The sequence below is a fragment of the Triplophysa dalaica genome, chromosome 12 (assembly GCF_015846415.1).
Source record: "Triplophysa dalaica isolate WHDGS20190420 chromosome 12, ASM1584641v1, whole genome shotgun sequence".
NCBI classification, from domain to species: Eukaryota; Metazoa; Chordata; class Actinopteri; order Cypriniformes; family Nemacheilidae; genus Triplophysa; species Triplophysa dalaica.
The window spans coordinates 10,055,108-10,074,195 of NC_079553.1; the positions used below are offsets into that span (position 1 = coordinate 10,055,108).

At 38.3% G+C, this 19,088-nt stretch overlaps 1 protein-coding gene across 2 annotated transcripts; it reads left to right on the forward strand.

Annotated features, from left to right (window-relative positions):
* Positions 1–128: 128 nt before the first annotated feature.
* On the forward strand, positions 129–15,021 carry mtbp (MDM2 binding protein). 2 transcript variants are annotated; one of them, XM_056762398.1, is made up of 22 exons: positions 129–370; positions 449–529; positions 636–709; positions 794–936; positions 1,411–1,469; positions 1,808–1,949; positions 2,060–2,174; positions 2,999–3,121; positions 4,692–4,786; positions 5,740–5,806; positions 5,991–6,108; positions 6,275–6,445; positions 8,047–8,160; positions 8,959–9,120; positions 9,564–9,660; positions 10,668–10,838; positions 11,157–11,252; positions 11,353–11,610; positions 13,636–13,846; positions 13,949–14,062; positions 14,457–14,522; positions 14,768–15,021. In XM_056762398.1, the coding sequence occupies exons 1-22, from the start codon at positions 307–309 to the stop codon at positions 14,804–14,806; spliced, it is 2,580 nt and encodes an 859-aa protein (XP_056618376.1). In that variant the 5' UTR covers positions 129–306; the 3' UTR covers positions 14,807–15,021. The 2 variants fall into 2 exon arrangements, with proteins under 2 accessions (XP_056618376.1, XP_056618377.1); XM_056762399.1 differs by having other exon boundaries at positions 10,680–10,838.
* Positions 15,022–19,088: the final 4,067 nt, after the last annotated feature.

Below are 19,088 nucleotides of genomic sequence, written 5' to 3' on the forward strand. Positions count from 1 at the left end.
TCAAAAATATACGTTTATTCTCGATCATTCTACTGATAAAATTGCATTAATTCAAAATGATCATTTTAATGAACTTATAATAAAAGACAAAGCTAAAATTCATGTGTATAAACAAAAACCTATTTTATGTTTCAATCGTTTCCCACCGACTGTATTTTATGCTAGCGGCGCGCAGGCGTCATCGATCCCACGTCACTGTCGTACGTCAGTGTCGGACGTAAACGCGCGTAAATTTGTTTTGAGTACCAGTGTCTATCGTCCTAAAGGATTCAACGTTACTTTACATGAACCCAACAGCAAACACTCATGGACAGATACGTGCTTATTATTGTAGTCAACCTAGAGTCGAAGAAAGAAAGCGCCTTTAACGGTAAGCGGTGTCTGTGACGATTAAAGTACATGTGCACTGTGTGTTGTTATCCTGACTTGACTTCATTGTGTTGTACAGCAATCGATGCAGCCAAAACATTGTGCGATAACGTCAAAAACATTGCAGGCTCAAGCCTAACGGGGACTTCTGCATTTCCAGGTCGGTGTACTAAATACAATTCCTATTTGCTTTCCTCCACATCTGTTTAATAATGCCACTAGTTTTGAGTCACGTAAATGTTGTTTCTGTTGAATGAAATGTGTAGCTTGTTCTCTGAGTGGTTGTCCAGCCCCGCAGAAATGGTACTTTGCCATTCAAGCCACGTACGGTACAGCACAGGTAACTACTACAGCAGTATACTTATGTACTCTATACAGGAACATATTATACTGTATGTGATCCCTCGTGTGTGTATATTTCCAGTGGTGCAGCTCAGAGTGGGAGGAATTGTGCTCCCAGCGCAGTGACAGTGAGGATTCTGAGCCATCTGCCCTAGAAAACTGCATCACTGCCCTCCAGGAACAAGAGGAGCAGAGCACATTGGCGGAAAAGCCATCCCACGCAGAGTGAGAAATGCCTACTGTTTCTCCTTAATCTCAAACACACTAAACTTAGTTAGAAAATGGTCGGGCCAAAGAACAAGTTATATTTTCAGCTCAGCTGAAAGCTGTAACTCAACTGGTACAGGATTTTATTCCACCTATCATGCGTTGGATTTCCCAGAGAACATGCATACTATACAGGATGCTTTTATCTAAAGAGACTTACATTGCATTGTATTTTACATTTGTTTCTGAGTATGTGCAATCCGTGGGATCGAACCCATTACCTTAGCATTGCTATTTGCACTTAGGATCAAAGTGTCTGCATAAATGTAAATAAGGTCAAGTTTGAGTTGATTTACATTTTACATCCAATGCAACTAGAGGATTGAAGCTATACATTTTATGTGTGTGTTCCCTGGATATTCCCGGTTTATTTATTGACAATGTTTTTTTATGTTCTTATTTACTTTGTTTGATGTATGACTGTCACGGCAGACTCTTTGAGGAGGCGGCTGAAGTTCTTCATCAAGTTGCAGACAAACTTCCTGCTCCAGGTACCATTGTAGAGAGCAATAAATGGTTTTTAAAACATTGCGATGGTGTGCACAGTCTATTCAAATTCAATGCAATAGTTCATCTTGAAGTTAAAATTTTGTGTTGTACTCACGTTTGTTGTTCTGACCTCATGTTATACAATATTCTTTATCCTATGTAAGACCCAATGAGAAGTTAGGCATAAAGAATGAACTCTATATATATATTCTATACTTTTCTTCAAGAAAAGTTGGATCTTTAAATACGAAAAAGTTTCAGGAAAGTAGTGATTGATATGTGCATTATATTCCAAGGGAAAAAAAGGGTGTTTTGTAAATGTATTGATGTGATGTTTCAGGAAAGTCTTTACTGGATGTGATCATGCTGTGTGTGGATGAGCAGGGGGGGTTGAAGGAAATGTTGCCTCTTATTGGCTCTTTGAAGCACATGCAGGCGTGGCACTCGGCACAGATGACTATGTTCACAGAGCACAGATCTGGGTAAAATCTTAAGCTTTCCAGGAATACACTTGCCATCACAATTGTGATTATGCCGTTAAACATATTTTTATTTACAAGTTTTCTGTTTCTCTTGTTTCTGCGCTGTAAAGGTGGCAGAAAGCGGCCAAATACCTGAACGCCCGCATGTGTTCTCCCTCTATGATTGACAGCTGTGTGGATGGCACTGATATCTGGAGAGGAGGTCTCCACATCAGAGAGAAAAAGGTGGATTATTACTGCCATGGAATCCATTTGTCTATTAAATTGTGTAAAATAAAATAAATAGCATCTGAGGTTAAAGTACATGAGGTTAAAGGGATAGTTCACCTAAAAATGTCATAATTTATTCACCCACAGGTTGTTCCAAACCTGTATAAATTTCGTTGTTCTGCTTAACACAAAGGACAGATCTCATCGCCCATTTACCGCCATAGTAGGGAAAATAAATACTATTAGAGTTAATGGGGGATGAGATCTTTTTGGTTACTGACATTCTTCCAAATATCTTCCTCTGTGTTCAACAGAATAAATCAATTTACTCAAAGAGTATTTTCATTTTTGGATGAACTTTCCTTTAAAGGTAAAGGATTTTTAACTAGAATTTCTTTTAACCACCAGATGGCGCACTGTTGTAAGAAATTGTCTTAGTGAAATACAGTGGTAGTGTTTGATTTGCAAAACTATGAAGACATGATGTGAAGGCTTAGTATGCATCAAAGATTTAAGTAAACGATTGCATTCAGGGAAATTCTGAGTAGGGAAATCTGATGCTTCAATGAAAAAAAGCTACTCGCACAGTTGACGGTATTTAGGACCAGCAAAGATCTGAGGTCATGTGTTGCACTTGGGTCAGCCTCAGGTGAAGTATAGTTACAGGTCAGATGTCTTAAATAAACAAGAACACTTCTTTAAGACTTTCAAAAAGCGTCCAAAACATTCATGGTCAGTGTTTTGAGTACATGCATTTTTCATGGTCATTCTATTTCCTGGTCACTACAAAGGCAGAGAGATGCTGGATACTAAATATTGTTTTTGTGTACGGTTTTCAGTTTGTCTCCGAGCTCAGGTTTGATGGTTTCTGTTTGAGAGCTCAGAGGAGAAATCACTGGAAAGATCTGCTGTATTCTCATACAGACCCACAATGCCAAACCGATCATAAACTACAGAATGAGGTAAGCCACTATGTTCTGCTTCATTACCTTTACATTTATGCATTTGGCAGACGAATGCGACTTTTATTGCATTATCCTATACATATTGTTTCTATGTAAGTGCAATCCCCTGGGATCGAACCCACGACCTTGGCGTTGTTAGTGCAATGCTCTTACCACTGAGCTACAGGAAAGGTTAAAGATCATTACCAATACACACCGGAGAAACTTTTTTTGACACAAAATTATTACTCGATTCTACTGCGCCTTTTAATTTTTTTTAATTTAGGGTACAGGTAACAAAGAATCAAACTCCAGTCAAAAATAACCATTCTTAAAACACATTAGAGACTCATTAGAGAACCAATAGCTTAAATATTACTCTTTCAGCATTGAGGATTACGAACTGAATGGTTCTCTATTAATCCAGCAAGTTATGGCATAGCTTTCCTCAGCAATCATAAAAAGTAACACAAAGTGCTTTCAACCAGTACATATTATGAGTATGTGTGAACCTAATACTTTACATGTGTGTGATTTTTAACGGCATCTATGGGTGAGGTTGCGAACTGCAACTTTCATTGCATTCACTGAAATGCATTCACTGCGTTCACTCCATCCCTCCCACCTCCCTTTTGAAGCACTCCGGAGGTCAAGAGAGGATAAAGATGTTGTCACATTTTTGCTTCTTTCCTGAATGAAAGAATGTATTTTCGAAAAGCGTTCTGTAGAGCATTTCATCTGTTTAGGGCTGATGTAGAAACTACATGGTGACCTGTCAACAACATTCCATGTAAGGGGATCAGCTTTGTATGTAGACAGAAATAGCTAACTCTAAGGTCATAAAAACAACGCTTCATTATGTATGACCTTCATCTGAACGCATTTCTGTCAATAGATCCTCCAAAAAACTACACACTTTTCCTTTGAGTCGTGTTAAACAGTTCTGCTCACTAATAGGCCTCATATGAACTTACAAAATTGATCTGATTCGACAAACTTGTTCATATTTCTCTAAACTCTGTTAACATCTTTCCAACCCCATAATTCCAAGGGATTTCCAACAGGGTTTTTAAAACTACTTAAAACGTAGCCTTGCATTACTTTCAATATATTGCATCTTGCTCGCCTTTTCTGTGGTCAGACTCCACTGAATAATGGAGCAGTTCTCTTCAGATTGACTTACTCTTTCAGAGCTCTGCTTCTCTTTTATGGAACCCGAAAGAGCTGATAAAGGAAGTGGAATTGTTGCCAGATGCCTCTCAGTCGCACTCAGATTCCAGCCCAACAGCTCGGCATTAGTCCTGTCCGAGCACAAAGCTGATTTTGTTCTGCCACTCAGTGGCACAAGCACCCAGCAGCCCCTGAAACAGCTCTCGCTGCTCCTCTCCTGTTGGCGAATAAGCTGTAAAAACTCAAGTTTTTATTTGCCAGCCACTGTCACGGTCAATAACACTTTAATGCTCAGTTAGCATATATGTGTTAAAACTACTTGATCGTATTTTGCTCTTGTTTTCTCAGAGACCTTATTTTCATTTGATGATGATGATCCATGACTGTGTATTTGTATCATGTTTCTTGTGTTTATTAGGTGTTTCACTCTTATCAGCCTGTGTTGGAACTGATTCAGCTGATCAGAGTCACGGATCTCCCCATTCACCTGCATTCAAGCACAGAGTTTGAACTGTATCTTTACCAAGAGATTAAACTGTTTGCCCAATACTAAAGATTTTTGCTTAACTCGGATTGATGCGATAAATTATGATGCGTTTTGAGTTGACCTTTTATAAAGCAGTCCGGTGCGAGAAAATCAAACAAAATACGCCAGAGGAGATTGACAATCTGAAGTGTCCTCTTATGCATAAACAATGAGGCCAATCAGAATGAATATGCAAATCAGGCAATGTTCTTTTTTGGTCAACAATGCATCCAAAAAAAACAAAATTGAGAAAGATGGTCTGTAGATGGTAGCGTTTGATTTATTGGCATCTATTTGTTAATTGTCAAAATTTAAAATTGTAATTTAATGGTTGTATTGTAATTTATTATATGCATGAAACGGAGGTAGCGTTGTCTTCTCCATGTCATGACGTATAACCAAGTGAAACGACTTCAGAAAGAAGAACAAAAATGTAGCCCGGAAGTTAATTTCGTCCATTGAGAACTTGAGGAGCGTTATCAATATTGCTAATTGCTAATCGGCGTTATCTTTTCCCAGGCAGAAACAAGTCTCCGATAGCTCCGCCCTCAAGAGTTGTATAAGAGATACTCAACCCAAAAATTTTAATTCTGTAATTTACTCACCCTCAGGTTGTTCAAACCCTGTAAACATTTCTTTGTTCGGCTGAACACAAGAAAATATATTTTGAAGAATCATAGCACCTGAAGGTTTTGGAGCACCATTGACCACCCTATTTGTGGAAAGCCCTCGAGTGACTGGTAAAGAAACCGCACAAATTCAGGCAGTCAGTCATGTCTAAACCATGTCAACTTTTGTCAGTGTCATACAGTGAACTCTGTACTCAGAAAAATAGATTGGCAAGAACACATTTCTTGTATGTTTGCAGCGATTTATATTGTAAAGTGTACTGTCACTTTCTCTTCTGTGTATTGTTTCACACCTTGACTTGATTCTACAGTGGATTGGCTACCAAATCCGTCAAAGCCAAGCTGCTCCTGGATCAGCTCTGCACGTTGCGTGGAGAGGTAGGCCTCCAAGTCTAACACGATCATCACCAATTATCTTACTCTGGTCAAATCCGCTTCCCTGCTGAGATGCAGCCAAAGCTATCAAAGTCCTCCGAGACAAAATTGATCACTTTCATGAAACAACATATTTCAAACAGCTGGCACACTGGGCGACAGTAACGGGAACTGTTTCCTGTTGCAGGTGGGAGCTTTGTTTTCTCTGTCCTGTGTGATAAGTGCTGAGACCTTCCCATCGGCCTCTCAGATCAGCTCCTGCAAATGGAGAGACTTCATGTCCAAACGCCCCAAGGAGTTACTCGGTATGTACAGTGTTTAATGGAAGAAGCTTCATAGGGCGGCTAAATGTGCATAATTGTACCTCGCTCAGCGTTGGTGTCTGTATTTCTCCAGTTAAAATTATACACTGACATGTAACTTTTATTTCTGTATATTTGCTACTGTGTTATTAACTCTTCATCCCTCCAGTGCCTGACGTGGAGTTAAAAGGTGAGAGAGGCCGCTACCTTTTCTTGGTGCAGGGGGCAGAGTCAGGAGGCTGCACGGCACGATTGATACACACAGCCAATCAGATCAACGGAGCCGCTGCCTTAGCAACGCTCATCGCCCTTATCAGAGAGAAAGCTCCGCCTCCTTCAGGTATGCAGTATTAATGCACATTTTAATATCTGCATGAATGTGTACAGGTGCAGCGGCACGCCAAGAGCAGATATTTGAGTTCTGTTATAAATCAATGAGAGTTCCAATATGGTGTCTTCTGAAGGAAGTTGGATCTGGTGGCTTTCTGAAGCCTCATTCATTAGAGCCAGATTAAACCCATAGGGCAGTGTCATCTATCACTGAAGCTCCTAAGCCCACCTGGACGTTGGCAAGATGAGATGGCAAAAGTCTGACTTTATTAGACCAGAACTGCAATATCCCAAATGTTCCTAATGTAGAACAAATCATGATTTGGTTTTTATATTAATTTTGTAAATGCTGGATTGAGGTATAGTATGCACTGAAAGTATGTACTGTTTTTGTTATGGAAAAGTATATACATAGTAGTGCACACTGTATACCAAAACATGCATGCACAAAAGTTGTTGCCATTAACAGTCGCACAGCTTATTTTATTTCAGTATTTATTAATTGATTATTTATTGTGTAATGTTTACTTGTGTCCTTGAATTTATGAGGTATATATCACTTTTAACCATTTTATTAGTGCAGTGTAGCACCACTAAACTCCGCTCAAATCTTGGCGGAAGCAGTAGACCACCTGGGTATTTCTTGCTACTGTTTTTTGCATAGTGAGGTTTCGGACATACTATTCATGACTATATAGTGGGAGATTTTTAGATTCAGGGACAGTCTCAGACTGTGTTACGCCATCATGTTTTCTTTCCAAAGACAATGCTGTGCTGTCAAAAACAACAATTTAGGCAGAGTGATGGAATTATGGCATCACACTTTATCAGTGTAAAACACTGGAGTGAGCATTTTCAGCATGCTGTGCAAGATAAGAGTTTTTTCTACAAAGTAAACAAACTCTTAACCATGATTTGCCTGTATCATCCTTACAGGTATAGTTCACCCACAAATGCTTTTTTTATATCATCATTTACTGGCCCTCATATCATTTCAAACCTGTATGACTATTTCTGTAATGGCTCTTTGTACTGTGAGAGTGACTGTATTTAAATCCACTGCTGGAGACCTTTTGTTGAGGACTTGGACTTGTCTTCAGGACTTGTGGGTTTGTTCAGAGCCTCCTGTAGAGTTGTGATGTTCAGTACAGCTCAGTGCTCCAGCTGTAACCAAGGACCACAGACCTCTAGTTCATGGTTGTTTGCTGAGAAATTTGTTGGTAAATGCTTGACATTTGCACAGGTACTGATGTCCTAAAGATGGTATTGATCACAGAGGAAGATGTTCTGTTAAAGTTGGTCAGTTCCCTCTTTAAGGGATACTTGCATCAGAATGCTTTCACTCAGTTCTACATTTTTATTTTCGCTTGAGCAGCACAGCACATGTTTATGTTCTTGTATGAAATATGTCTCAGATTCATGTGGAGAGACAATTATAAGCAATCCATTCGAAGTTTAATTCCAGCACGAAATCAGAATAAAATGTCCAAGTTTTCAGTTTTTTTTTTTGATTTATAATGGACATTTTTGACAGCCTGCTCTCCTGATTCTTCTGGTCTCACTCTTTCTCTCCCTTGCATTATCTTTCTCTCTGTCTACTATTCTCCCCAGGGAACAGCGCTGCTGACTGGCTGCGTTCCCTGCCGTGTATCCGTGGAGAGCAGCTCCTGCAGACGGAGAGAAATCTGGCCAAGGTGCAGACCCTGGTCCTGAAGGAATGTTCCCGTAAGTGGTTTCCCAGACAACGGAAAACCTTTCCCCACAACTTCCATGTATTCACAATCACACGCTGTACTCATGTAACCCCAGACCAGTATATGGCCAGTCATATTGCTTTTGTCACGCATTATTAATCTCACATGAGCGCTTTTTAAAAATGTTGTATTCTTTTAAAGGACAGTTAACCCCAAAATGCATTTACTTACCCTTCTGTCAATCAAATTCTGTAAATGACTCTATCTTCCACGGAACACAAAAGAAGGTATTTAAGAAATGTTTCATTGGTTTTGTGTCCATATAATGGAAGCCAGTTTTTGGGAACCAACATTCTTCAAAATATCTTCTTTTGTGTTCTGCAGAAGAAAAAAAAGTCATACAGCTTTGGAATGAGGGGGATTAAATGATGAAAGAATTCTAATTTTGGGTAAATTATTGTGGTAGCAGATTTATGACGCATCAGTGACCACGTTTACATGAACATCAGTAATCACATTATTTTCATTATTCTGGGTAAGCTAATATTATGATTAAGGTGTGAACATTAGTTGCTTAAGGAATATACCTTTCATGATACCGTTTTACATGTTACACTACATAGTTCGATAAATGGCATACGTCATTACGTTCCTAAGCGACGCTGTTCAACATTCCCTCTATAATTTCATGTATCAACAAACGGCTCGTCTTCGCCATGGTACCACATACAGTTTTTGGTGTTTCATTTATTTTCTAGAATTTTGGGCATCTTTCTTGTTTCCCGTTGGAACAAAAATGTGCTTTCTTGCATATCTCATATGTGACCAGGGCGACGAGAAGAAGCCCAAAAACCTGCCGCCGTTCCTGTGAATGAACTGAAGGCTCTATTGAGTCTGGCCAGAGAGCAGTATCTTCAGATGCATGAGTCTACACTACCAAGAGCCTCTGAGTTCACATCCCTGGAGAAAGAGAATAAGAGCTCCACTGAAGGTGAGATGCGGTTTTAATGGATTATGTTCAGGTTAGACGATAGATTAAAACTAAAATAGAACATAATGTTTATATAACGTTTAGGTTTACTGTAGAAGCTATACTGTTTGAATCGGACAAGAAAATTGTGGTACCAACTTTACAAAAAGGTTGTATTTGTAAAGTATGCATTAACTAACATTGAACAATACTTCAGCAGAATTTATTTATCTTATATATCTTTATTTATGTTATATTCAGCATTTACAAATACATTTTAAAATCAACTGTTAACATTAGTTAATGCACCGTGAACTAACATGAAAAACTGTATTGACTAACATTAAAAGTTTAATACATGCTGAAAACTATGCTCATTGTTATGTTAATAAACACAACCTTATAAAAGAATTGATAATTTGTAATTGTTTCCAGTGATCTAAACTTGCTGATCTTTCTAACAGTGACATCTTCATCCAAAGATGGGAAACGCACATATTGGCCAGAAAGGAGCGTCCTACAAAACTACGAGAACATACAGAGAGCCCGACAAAGATCCAGGTAAACAAACACTTGGTTATTATTCTTAAAAATTTACTTTACTCCTTTATTTGTTCAGCTCATGACATTTTATGGACCGTTTGTTATTTTGTACTCTGATTAATGATACCATAACATTTCATGGCACAGCTCCAGTATTTTGACAGTGAGAGAGTACAGGCTTAGAGTTAAAGGGACAGTTCACCCACAATTTAAAATTCCGCCATGATTTACACGACCTCAAGTTGTTCCAAACCTGTTGAATTTCTGTTGAAGCTATTGAGGAAAATGTGAACCTGGATCACAAACCCAGTCTTAAGAAGCATGAGAACATTTTTAGTAAAAAATACAAATTGTATGGGTCAAAATTATAGATTTTTCTTTTATGGCAAAAATCATTAACAAATTATGGAAGGATCATGGTCCATGAAAATATGTAGTTAATTCCCTACCGTAAATATATAGAAACTTTATTTTTATGAGTTGATGGCATGGTACAGCGCCTGTGATCAACAACTTCAAAGGCAATTTTCTAAATATTTAGATTTTTTGGCACCCTCGGATTCCAGAGTTTTAAACGATTGTATCTTCTCCGCTAGATATTTTCCTATAATAACAACCCATACATCGATTGAAAGCTTGTTCATAAAATTTTCGGATGATGTAAAAATCTCAATTTCGAAAAATTTACCAATAAGCCTGGTTTGGTCGCCCAGGGTCACAAATGTTAGCAACTGACATTCCTCGGCCACCCTTGACTTCTATAGTAGAAAAAATTTGGTTGTCGAAGGTGCACCAGAACTGTTTTGTTTAACCAAAATTCTTCAAAATATCTTCTTTTGTGTTCGACAGAACAAAAAAATGTGATTGTTTTTTCTACAATGGTTGTCAGGGGTCAGTTTCATTCATCCAAATAATTTGCATTGTGTTTAACCAACAAAGAAATTTATACAGGTTTGAAACAACTAGACGGTGAGTAATTCATGAGAGAATTTCCATTTTTGGGTGAACTGTCTCTCTAAATTCAGTGTCCGCCACAGGTGCAGGCTCTTCAGTAGTGCCTCCTCTGAGAGTCTGATGGGACCTAAAGACGGTCAGAGGGGAAGCAGCACGCTGCTGGATGCCAGAGAGCTGCTGAAACACTTCACTCCTGATGGACAGCCCACAGGAGAACTCCAGCCACTCACTGTGCTCAGAGGGTCAGTCACACACACACACACACACACACACACACACACACACACAGCGTCAGAATGATAATGTTTAATAATGACTTTCTTCATTTATTGAAACTGCGATTGGAGTTCCTGATGGCAGATGGGAGCTCACATGTTTTAAACAGCACATTTATCATTCAAGCTCGAAAGCAGCGTTCTTACTTTCTACTTGTACTGTAATTTTAAAGTAATAGTTCATTCAGAAATAAACAACTAGTCATATGTTGATTCGTTCAAATTAATGTTTATTGTTGCATTGATTGATTTACCAGCTGACTGTGTTTTGTTATTTGTGTTTAGGGAACATGTGTTTCAGTTGTCTCCTGACCTAACACCCAGGAAGATAACCGAGCTCTCATTCTCAAAGGTGGCCAAATCTCACTACCACGGAATCGAGTATGTGTTGTAAAATCCATCCAGGTTTTTTTTCTGACAAGATCACATTTCATCACAATAATACTTCCTGTCTTGATCTTTTCCCTCTGTATGTCTTCAGGTTATGTCTGGATGAGCATAAGGCTCTCGAGCGAGATCGTGGCTTTGTTAAGCTGCAGTCTCGTCTCATAAGATACGAGACCCAGAGTACATGCTGTAAGGATCCCTGTCCCGTGCCATTTGCCCTTAGCCCCGCACTGTCCCCGGCCGTTCTCTCTGAACCGGGAAGCGTGCCTGACGGCGAGGCTCTGAACAGCGAGCTGGCCCGTCTGAAACGCAGGTCACGTGAGACAGACTCGCACCTCCAGCCGCACAAGAGGTGAGAACCCAATATGAACAGGTGTAAAGATTCAGCTTTTTCTTGAGTGGAGGCCGCAGATGCTCGAGATCTTTTTATTTGTGTTCCTGTTTGTTCCTGTTTCGTCTTTACATATCGCTCTTGTTTATTCCTATCGTCTGGTATCTGAGCGTGCTGGGTTTAAAATTGTTAGTATTTGCTTTGCGGTGCATCAAAAATAATAAGGAGCCCTCAGGGGCCAACCGTTACCAATGTTTTATTTACAGAGCATACTGTATGAGCATCTTATTTTTAGAAATGGATTTATGGAATCTGTTGTCACCATAGGCTTTTTCTTACATAAAGGAACAGTTCACCCAAAAGTAAAAGGGCTTGTTCACCCAAAAATGAAAATTCTGTCATCATTTACTTACCTTCAGGTTGTTTCAAACCTGTTTGAATTTCTTTGTTCTGCTGAACACAAAGAAAGATAGCTATTGTCAGTTATGTTTACATCATCCACTACCATATTAGGGAAAAATTTGTCACAGAATTGAAAATATTTCCATTCTTCCAAATATCTTTCTCTGTGTTCATCACAAACAAAGTAATTTAAACGGGTATGAAATGACATGAGGAATAAAAGATGACAAGTTTTTCATTTTTGGGTCACCTATCACTATGAAATTCTGTCTTCATTTACCCTCGAGTTGTTCCAAATCTGTATACATTTCTTTGTTCTGACGAACACAGAGAAAGATGAACAAAGAAACGTATAGAGATTTGGAACAACTCAAGAGTGAGTAAATGAAGACAGAATTTTTGGGTTAAATGTCCCTGTAAGCATCATACTAAAAATAAAATATAGATCGAGTGCTGATCAGTGACCATTTTGATCAAATTGCTTTTACGTTTGCCATTTGAAGTATTTATAAATGTATCTTTACTTTTTATATCTGTAAATTGATAAACATTTATGCGTACGGCGCAGAACATTATGGATTGGTTTCTAATTTTCAAGCAATTCTTATTAAAGGTTCCCAAGGCTATCATAATTCATTCCTGCAACCTCAGCAAATCCTCATCTGTAGGCAACTAGATAACGTCGATGATACATGACAGAGCTCCCAATGTGTCAATAGAAAATAACATGAGACTCGAACCGACAGACGAACCATAACGCCAATGCATGTCAATGCATCTGCCTATTTCATCAATACACTGCATGAGAAATAATAAGGGCATTTCGGTTTTGCTGATGTTCTTTAAATGAATCGGCCTCTTGTCACAAGCCACATTCTCACCAGCAGGACGTTCAATTAGACACTCAAACTAATGTTTCTCCACTTACTTTCATTTTGTGAAGCTGGTGCTTCATTGATTTTTCCCCATGGGGCTCATTGTAGTTCTGCCAACTCATCATAGCATTCATCTGGGCCCCCGCCCCATCATTTAACACGCATTTAAATGCGCTATACGTCGTCACTCGTGCCGAAATTGAATATAGATCTGCGTTTGATGGCTTTGTCAAAAGGCGAAATGAGCACTGAATGGAAATTACTACGGTGCGCTGCTTTGAATGTCAACCGCTTGTTTCTTTTCTGAGATTTGTGCTTAATTTAGAAGATTGTTCTAAATGAGCTGCACGTAAGTCTGGCCATCACGCCTGTTGCAGATGTGTTGTCCGGACATACTGAAATAGATGTTTCTATTAAATGGTAACCCACCGCATAATTCCTGGCCACATTTTAAAGCCTTTCATCAGTTTGCCTCGCTGTGTATTGACCACAGTGATGTCATCGGGAACTCAAGTCTGGAAATGTAAGGATGATGTTTCTGGAACAGCAGTTTCTTATTACATCGGCTCAGACCGAGAGGGCTGGAACTGGGATTTCAAGGATGTTGAAATGAGCCTTCGAGTTCCCAAGTACACTGTCATGTCAGATCATTTTGATTAGATTTGATGTGGGCTACAAAGTGGGATTTAAGGGTTGATGTTCTCAGAAAAGCAATGTCTTACACCATCCACCACATCTTTCCCAAAATCCTCTTTTCTCACGCTTTTAGGTTTTGTAAATCAGAGAGCACTGAATCTCTGGGCGTTCACTCCAGTGGTTTGGGCGGCACACACCCGGCTGTGGGGTCTCTACGGCAGCAGGCGGCCCACTCTCGCTCAAACACAGGGCTGACGAGACGTTCTGCTTCTGTTGCCGAGCTCTTACCAAGTCAAAAACTCAGCCAGACCCAGATCGAGTCCCGCTCACAGAAACACAACAGGGTAATCATCTGGCCGCTTGAATTGCATTTTATTTAATGTTTTAACCTGCAGTGCAAAATGACTGTGCACTTTGAGTTGTCATCAGGTGTTTGTGGTTCTCAGATGCTGAGGGAGGTGGTGGATAAGACGCTCCATAAACATGGGATCAGCAGCCAGCACAAGTGCTTTGAAGCCTGCAGTCAGAGACTCTTTGACATATCAAAGTTTTATCTGAAGGTTTGTAAGAATCTTTCTGCCTCTCGCACCCTGCTGTCCTGCCTGTAGGACATCTGTGAAGCTCGGAAAATATCCCGCCCAAACGCTCCTGACTGATGCTATATGTAGATCATTGAGCCGTGACAGGAACAGAACTTTGTTTTAGGAAGTCGTGTTTTGTTTTTGTAACATTTTACTTATTTCCCTAAAGTCCACTTATTTCAGTCAAGGTTTCTTGTACCAAAGAAATGTTCAATTCAGTTTAACATTTGTCTTCTTTAGACACATCAGGGAGGCTTAAAAATGCAGGAGACCGTTTGAGAGCAAACGTCTATAGCTCAGACACAAGTACTGCCTGTTTGCCACAATGCTTTGAACAGTTACACCTCAGCAACTTGTGTTTGTTTTGCAACAGGATCTGAAAACCTCACGTGGCCTTCATGAAGAAATGAAAAAAGCAGCCAGTAACAATGTCAAACAGGTAAAGCACACACACCCTTTCAGTCAACTGCACTGTAACTGTTTGTAACAACTGTGCGGACTTGATGTGAGGTGTCGAGGCGACCTCAAAGCTCTAATCTCCACTGATTTTAAAACAATGATTCAGCAGATTACTAGCTAGAGGCTTTTATTTTGTAACCGCATTACGATGTTTTTCTGCATGTCTAGATGTGAATAGACTTGGTTTGATAATGTTTTACACACTTTTTGTGTTCTCATCCACAGGTGATTGACTGGGTTGTGGAGAAATCGTCTAAAAGATGAAAAGAAAAATTCTTCAGTGTCAAGCATCGAAATAGAAGGCGAACCTGTAGTAGGAAACAGGCGTGATCTGAGTGGATGTAGCTTGTATAAAAGTTTTCATTTGTCTCCCCGGCCTCAGAATTCCTTGTGTGCATAATTTACAGTTTTCTATTTTATTTTTATAGTAATGTATTTGTTGTATTTGTTTGTATTAAAATGATTATTTGATTTGGTTATTCGTATCAATATAAGTTGGCCACATTACATTCACGCATAAGAGCCAAACATAGCCACATGTTTTCTGAGAAATGCTGTTTGAATCATGAAAATCTGTCAGCTGGATGTGTCTGCCCATATCCCATTTCAGTACGCACAGGTCAAATCATCACTCAGGCATGAAATAAGGAACACATGAGGTTCTTTCCAAAAGCCCATAATTCCTTCTGACATGACCTCATGTTTTATTGTGTTTAGTCCTCTGCTGTTTTGACCATATATGTGAGCTAGCTTTGCGGCTCTCCTGTTTTTGCCAATTGGTTGATATTCTTAGGACAACATCATGACCCTAAAACAATATTTAAATCAACCAATCAGATTTCAGAAATAAATTACAGTTTATTTTAAATGTAATCTTTCAACCAGGATTAGGTGCTTCTACACCATTGTTTTGTCACTTATCATTTCCCTCTGATTTTAGGGGTAAGTTATGGTTATGATTGGGCTTTGGTGTGGGTTTAGGTTTTATTAAAAAAGATTTTATAAAAAAAATCAACAAAATATGTTGTCCTGGGGACATCAACCATTTGGCAAAATCAGGTCGAGCTACCTATGCTAAATGACTTCTGCATGGATCATGGTTTGCCCCAAACTAATTGTATGATTGGGGTCAAAAGGTCACAGAGGTCTGAGGTCATAAAGAGTTATTCCTAAAACTATTACGAGCTGTTCCCTGTTACTTCCCATCTATGGAAAGGTTGAGGGTGTCTCGTTTGGCAAAATCGCCCAACACATTCCAGTCCCACACAGGGCCATTGTTCTGGCTCCTGGGTGCCCAGAGGGGTGATGGGAAAAGGAGGAGGGGTCTTACGTGACATTTGGCAACTCTCAACCCTCGAACGCAACATGCAATCTGAACCCGCTTGCTGCACATTGACAGTGCTGCTGTAATTTCATTTAGATGTTAAACATTTGTGTGACACATGCATCCAGTTTTTCCCCAAATAAACCGAATAGGGGAAATTAAAACAATATAATGTAAAAGTCCTTAAACTATTTGTTACAGGGAAAAATAACTTAAATTATTTTAAACATCTTAGTTTTTTGCCTGTTATTATATGAGGGAAAACATGTCGTTTTATTGCGTATTAATATACATTTCTATTAGCTTTTATTTATAGAATTTTCATGTTAATTTAATTGTTTTTTTGCTTTTGACAATTTATTTTTAATTTATATTTGGTTTAATTTCATTACAGTTTTAGTGTTTATTTACTTTTAATTTATTATAATCATTTTAGTGGCTCTTTCAGTTAATTGCCAAAGCAACATTTCTAATTAACGTTTATTTTTTCAAATAATATTTAGTCCAGAAATGTTTTAATAGTTCTGGAACACAATTGGACAGTCTTAAAACGGGGCCCTGCCATCCCCAAATCCATAACCCCAACATCAATCCTTTGCTAAACAGACAACAGAATCTAATTGTTGATTAACTGGGAACCTCTCAAGTGAACACTGACAGTCCTTTGAAGGCCTTTGTTTGTGCACAGAGACATGGAGTGGAAATCTTCACAATGCTTGTGTGTGCATGTACTTTATGCAACGTGGAAGCATCTGTCTTAGGAAACATTTGACAAATGTGACAGTACTAAAGATTTCATCACTTCCATAACTTTGCATTTAATTTCTGACATTCATATAAAAACAATCCACATTTTGTCAATGTGAAGTTGTTTTGCAATAATCACTTCTCATAAAAATACAGCTTTGCAATTATGTGTAATTGATGATTTTTTTTGGGGTGAACTGTTTCTTTAAAGCAAAACAAAACAATCTTGACAAAACGCTTTGGTATCATTTTGAACTTGACTTGAAATCTAACTCTGTATTGTGATTGTACAAGGACAGCATTAAACACTTTTTTAAAAGCTTCATAGTTCATATCGCCTTCACACCAACACAACCCTTCACACATAACCAATACTATCATACAGGTCGAAACTGTTACACATAGACAATAAAGCATAATCAACTTCGTAAAACGCCCTATACAAACAAACTGACACACAACTTTCAGGCTTCTATTATAATGGATCTAAATGATTTGAGATTTAATTGGTTGAAGTCTTTATTCCCTTTTTACAGCTCCATGTAAAGATGCTGCTTTTGCAGTTTTTTCCTGTTTCAAGCTGTATCCATTAGCTCCACAAGTAGGGCCTTAGAATAGGAATAGAAATAAGTCAATATAAAACATTGAGAAATGTGTGTGTATACAAAGCATACATGTATATAAATCGTAAAAAGGTCAATCTTTAGTGTAGGGAAACTGGAACATATTACAGTTGTCACTAAACTTACTTTCGCAAAATCTCCACATAAGAGCCTTGGGAATTCAGATTAATCTTCACCTCCCAGTTGCAGCTTTGTTGATAATTTTGTGAGCATTTTTTAGTCTGTTTAGTGCATATGCACTTTTATAACCGGAAAGCAACATTTAAGTTTTTATGACCTATGAATCTATGTAGCGTTGTGGTAAAGAAAGACACAAATGAATCACAATTTTCAACTTTTTTTTCATAAAAAAGCCTTATTTGTTGTTCTTTTACCCTCATTTTGTAATTTTTATTTTATTTTAACCAAAAACACTAGTTAATGTTATTGGATCGGACTGAAATTTGGTGACTTCACAAAGTCTATAACGACATCTCACAAAAGAATGTCTTTTTTGTGTTTTTTCCCCACCTTGTTACACTTGTGGTTTTTCTGGGTCAAAGTGACCCGCCTACCGACCAGAGTTTGAATCCCGGCTCGTGGTCCTTTCACCGACCCCACCTCCTCTCGCTCATCCACTTCGCATCCTGTCCTCTCTAATATAACTGTCTGTCCAATAAAGACAAAAACGGCAAAAATAAATCTTAACAAAAAAAATGACCCGCCTACCAAAAAGAGATTATAAATCACCAAAAATTGGATTCAATCTTTTTGTCAACTTGTTTTCTTTCATTTAGGACTAGTTTTGTGTTATTTTCAAACAGGCCCAGTCAAATCTGAGTTTAGGCACCTCAGTTTTTGAATGAAAAAAGCATTGTTTTTGGTGAATAATTTTGGTAATATTACATAAAAGATGACAAACATTTGCACTGATGTTCACATAAACCTACTTTAATCTAGACTAATTTGTTGAACCAGGAAGATTGTTTTGAAATGCTTTGTGTACAAAATTTGTTGTCAAAAAGATACCACATACCAAAGAGAACTTATAATCACCAAATATTGGATTCAATCTTTTTGTCAACTTGTTTTATTTACGTTAATACTGGTTTTGTGTTCCTTCTTAACGTTGTTTTTCCTACAACGCTTTGCTTCCAAAGTGTTCAGTGCGGCATTGCTTGAAATTAGGCTGTCAAGCGACCTGTGGATATGAAGATTCGCTGCTATCTCACTGACCCCAAATACCCCACACCTGCTATCCATTTAGTGAGTATTTTCTAAAGCTGGTACTGTGATTAGCAAAAAGGGGACGTTCAAACTCCAATAATATTTCAGAATAAATATAATTGCGTTTGTTATTGTGCATTTTGTTTTTTAACAATGGGCATGTTTGTGTTGTTTTGTAAGGGACATTATCATATCAACTCCAATTAAATTGGTTTTCAACTGTTGATTTCACTATGATATCTTTGAAATGTCCTAACAATATTTAAGAGGTTATATTTTCATAGAATGTTCGTTTTAACTGCATGTTTACTCTGTTCTTATTACTGTTAAATGTCATTTCAGTTATGTTTATGTATTTTAGTGCCTCAAAATTGTTTCGGTTTATCATTTCTAATTTACATCGTTACAATTTTAAAATAATATTTAGGTCTATGATTTATTTTATTTCAACAAACAGAAATGTTTTAATAGTTTTGTTGGAACATACGTTTTTAACTGGAACACAATTGGACAGTCTAAAGATGACAAACAATCCCACAGGGGCCCTGCTGTCCACAAATCCATTACCCCAACATCAAACCAGTGCTCTGGGAAAAACAGAATCTAATTGTTGATTAACTGGGAACCTCTTATTATAAGCTGACAT

What these genes read in the sequence shown, in the direction of transcription:
- mtbp (XM_056762398.1), top strand. Translation starts at nt 307, where the DNA reads ATGGACAGATACGTGCTTATTATTGTAGTCAACCTAGAGTCGAAGAAA. An exon ending in ATCATAAACTACAGAATGAG is followed by an intron (nt 3,122 to 4,691) that starts GTAAGCCACTAT and finishes TGTGTTTATTAG; the next exon opens with GTGTTTCACTCTTATCAGCC. An exon ending in AGAGCCCGACAAAGATCCAG is followed by an intron (nt 9,661 to 10,667) that starts GTAAACAAACAC and finishes CTCTAAATTCAG; the next exon opens with TGTCCGCCACAGGTGCAGGC.